Source organism: Benincasa hispida, chromosome 8 (assembly GCF_009727055.1).
Source record: "Benincasa hispida cultivar B227 chromosome 8, ASM972705v1, whole genome shotgun sequence".
NCBI lineage: Eukaryota > Viridiplantae > Streptophyta > Magnoliopsida > Cucurbitales > Cucurbitaceae > Benincasa > Benincasa hispida.
The window spans coordinates 59782377-59786721 of NC_052356.1; the positions used below are offsets into that span (position 1 = coordinate 59782377).

Genomic DNA, 4345 nt, shown 5'->3' on the forward strand with positions numbered 1-4345 from the left:
TCAAATTTGATGGATTTATAATCCAGTGACTTATTAAATACTTTTGAAACATAAGGAACTAACTATTAGATATTGATGTGAATGTTCCGAGATCAACTTATAACTGGCAAGTCTTATGGAGTTTTTTTTTGGGAATTTGTAGGTTTCCCACAGAGGTTAATGAATTATACTATGCATAAAAATGAAATGAAAGTAGAAGAAAATAAGTTATACAAAGATTTGTATGAATTCACTCCTGATTAGGTTACATAGCTTTTCCTACCAGAAGAATGTGGATTGGCATGAGTAGAATATAGTGTCACAAGAATATGCCTAACCTTCCTATTAACCTCTATTCAATTTTCAAAATCCTTGGTGCAATATCATTTGTGTAATTGAAATATCTATTGATATTCGATATTGATTTAAGGACCAATTGATATATCTGATATCTTGTAATGCGCATCCACGAAACATACAAAATGTTATCGATTAGTCATGGATATGGATAATACATACTTTCAAATGCCTTATAATTTTCCAAAAGATATCTGTTGTTGTGTTACAATTTAGTAGGCTAAACTGAAAAAATTTGCTGTAGATGAAGTAGAAGAAGAATAAGAAGGTGCCATATTCCGCATTTCTTCATCTTTCTTGACAAATCACAATAAACTTTTGGAATCCTTCTTGGACTTGAAATCATCAACATACTGCTGATAAACATAGGAAATGAAACCCGCAATCGCCAAAGCCATGGAAACACCTTTCAGCTTACTCATCTCATCATGAAAGACGATCACTGCTGCAACAGGAACTATAGGCAATCCCACAACACTTACAGCATTGGAAAACAGAGAAGAAACCTCAAATATCAAACCAACACACCCAATAGTGAAAGCTTGCCATATAAAGGTAATAAAAACCAATGTCATAAAATAGGACGCTTTCCCCAACTCAAACTCATTCATCTCCCTCTTCAAATCCCTCCACTCTCCACTCATAAAAAGCCCAAAAATAATGACTACAGAAGCAACCAACGACCGGTACACAATCATGTCGACCATCGCCTTGAATGACTCGCTTTTCATGACCTTGGTGAAGAACAGCTGCGTTAAAGAAAGCAGTAGGCCATAGCCTGCTGCTCCAGCCATGGTGCAGACGAAGCCAATGATGTATTTGGCCTTAGAGGCCTTTTCTTTGACTGAGCCATCTGATTCGGTTTGAAAGACAAGGAGGGTTGAGGAGAGGGTGAGAAGAATAAGAGAGATGATTATTGCAGGAGTGAACTTTTGGGAATTGAGGAAGAAGGAGAAGATCGCATTGAAGGCTATTTGTGAGGAACAAATGAGGGAATAAGTGGAGACAGGGAGATACATTAGGCCAACTGAGAACATGTAGTCATCTGCAGCTAAAAACAGCCCCAATGAGACATAAACCACAACCAGTTCCAAGGTTGTTTGACGTTGTTGTTGCTCTGTTTGTGAAATGTTGTGTGTGTTTGTTTTTTTTTTTGTTTCTGTTATGAAGTAATAAGGAAGGAAGATGGGGAAGCCTACTACTTGCACCAAGGTTCCAATACATTTGCTATTGCCTCCTTTTGCAAAGTAGAGTCTTCCAAGGAGGTTTGCCATTGCCTGTCCTAGAAGAAGAAAGATGATATAGACAGAGATCTTAATCCACTTCATGTACTTTGTTTTTGGTTCTGAAGATTCTGAGGAGCTTCCTTCTGAGGAGCTTCCTTCTTTCTCTATCTCATTTAATTCTGAGCCTACTTCTTTGGTTATCTGATCTGATTCTGAGTGATGACAGTTCAAAAAATGAACAACAGTTATAGAACATAAAACATTTCTTGCTGCTGATGAGTTGATCTTCACTTTCGTGGTTTTGTTGAACAGTGAACCTCTTACAAAAATGAAATAAGCTTCTTCTCAATGCCATACAATGTGGTTTCATTCAATGTTATAAACTAATATCATGTTAATCATCACTATACTAAAAAGCTTCTAATGCTTCATGTCTGTTTTCGTTTTTAAAATTTACGTTTGTTTCCTCCCAATTTAGTTGCTACAATTTTCACATTTTCTAAAGAAACATTTGAAACTTAAAAATAAAAACAAGTTCTTCAAATGACTTTAAAAGATGACTTGGTTTCTTAAAGTATTTATAAAAAGTTTAATAAAATAAAGAAACTTATGCATGGACATAGAAACTTAAATTTCAAACAAAAAAATTAAGGTAATTTTTTTTGTAACCGTTTGGTTTTTTAGAATTAAGTTTATAAACACTATATCCTTTTTTTTTTTTATTCACTTTCTATCGATGTTTAAAAAAAAAAGCTAAATTTTGAAAACTAAAAAAAATAGTTTTAAATTTTTTTTTTTTTTTTTTTGTGAATTTGACTTCAGAATTCAAGTATTTCTTCGAAAAACATGAAACCCATAATAATTTAAGGGAAAAAAACAAGCATAAATTTTTTTAAAAAAAAACATTATTTAATGGGACCTAAATGGTTAACGATTATTAAGTAGAGAGAAATAAGACAATTTCATCATTTATAACACTCTTCATACACTTTAGAGTCTAGTTATTAATATTAATGTACTTCTCATAATACAAAAATGAAAATAGAATAACATAATAAGAAGTTAAGCTCACATCTTCTACTTCTCTTCTCTGAAACAGAATGAAATGAGAAATATGGTTGTAAGTAAAACATTTTAAATTTGTCTTCTAATATCATCAAAATTTCTGCACTTCAAAAATTAAATAAACCATACAAAAAAATAAATAATAATAAAAAAGCTTATAAAATTACTCCAGATTTTTCTTTGATGTTCTTTTTAAGAGAATACTAACCTGTCATTAGTGGGAACTTTTCTTGAGTTTCTTCCATGACTACACTGTTTTTCTATCTTCTTGGACAACAAATTAGGACCCAATTGCTTGTAAATTACAAAACACCAAAAATTTTGAGAAGAAAGAAAAGTACCTTTATTTGTTTATGATATTGAGGTAACTCTTCATTTTTCCGACTGTTATTTGAGTAAGAAAGAACATTTAAAGCGTGTTCAAGAATCCAGGAATAAGAATAAAAGAAAATGTGAGCCAACTTTATTTCGGTGTTTACTAAAATCGAGAATAAAACGTAGGGTACAGTTCAACCTAAAATTTGTAAATATTATAAGACCTTTCACAGTCTTTTTCGAAGGTCCTGACAATTCATGTTATCAAAAGTCAGAGACTTTTTATAATATTTTTGTAGAACTATAATGAATGCTATAATAGAGTATGGAGATATAACATTTATACATGGCTATAAAAATATTCAATAGCATTAGTCATTAAAGCTATCTTTAACATATAATAGTTTGCTCTCAATTTTATCTTTATTATACAATAGCCTTTTCTTAATGCTTGATTTGATATATGATAACCTTTTTTTAAAGCTATTATATCATATATATAGCTTTAATCTTATGTTATAACAAACAACATTGAAATTATGTCCATTTACATTACAAACACTTGTTTTTAAGTTAAATAGACATATGAAATAATTCACAATGATGCATTAAATACAATGACTTCCTTTCATTATTGAAATTTAGTAATCAATTTACATTAGAAACTAAAAAATTTATTCAATAATACAAAAAAATACATCAAATGTAATTTTTAATCATACAAGGTTCACAAAATACAAAATTCGTCAAGTTTTGAGGATTATAGCATCATGGAATTGAGCTTCTATCTTTGATCTTCATCTACCTACATAAAAAGTGAATTAGCATAAGATTGTTCCCAAAACCACAATTGAATGTCAAAACTATATAACAAGTATATAAATGTCATTGTGGCTCTCAAAACAACCTAAAAATATGTGGTTTATTAATAATCGACAAAGTTACATAAACATAATTATTAAACATTTAATTATCTCTAAATTCATGAGCCTGTCATTCATTTTAGCTATTCTCAATGTAACAAATGTATATAAGCATTGGTCAGGAAGGATAAGTTGACATTAAACTTCATAGATCATTGAGATAATGCCACTAATTAAGCAATAATAATACAAGCAATGTTCATGAACTTTAAACATATGAAAATAGTAATAAAATAGAAATAAAGGCACATGAATAAATATGTTAAAAACAAATTCAGAACAATATGTAAAATATGGAGATGTTTTACCATTCTAATAAGATTGAAATCAACAATAGAGTAAAGTGTAACTTGTTTACCCATTAAGAAAAAAGCAAAAAATAAGCATGACAAACATGCTAAAATAATATTTTTCTACTTGTGGTTCATTGACAAAAAGATTTCAATCTTATCTATAGTTACGAACCTACAAATAATACTC

General features: G+C 30.1%; 1 protein-coding gene across 1 annotated transcript; it reads right to left on the reverse strand.

Moving 5' to 3' along the window:
• Nucleotides 1-484: 484 nt before the first annotated feature.
• On the reverse strand, nucleotides 485-3022 carry LOC120082481 (probable purine permease 10). Its single transcript, XM_039037667.1, has 2 exons — nucleotides 2836-3022; nucleotides 485-1774 (listed from the first exon to the last, which is right to left on the reverse strand). Exons 1-2 carry the CDS (start codon nucleotides 2870-2872, stop codon nucleotides 642-644), a joined length of 1170 nt encoding a protein of 389 aa, XP_038893595.1. The 5' UTR covers nucleotides 2873-3022; the 3' UTR covers nucleotides 485-641.
• Between the last annotated feature and the right edge of the window lie 1323 nt (nucleotides 3023-4345).

Coding starts and splice junctions, on each gene's coding strand:
- LOC120082481 (XM_039037667.1), bottom strand. CDS start 2,872: ATGGAAGAAACTCAAGAAAAGTTCCCACTAATGACAG. Junction 1,775..2,835: donor AAAGTTCCCACTAATGACAG/GTTAGTATTCTC, acceptor GTCATCACTCAG/AATCAGATCAGATAACCAAA.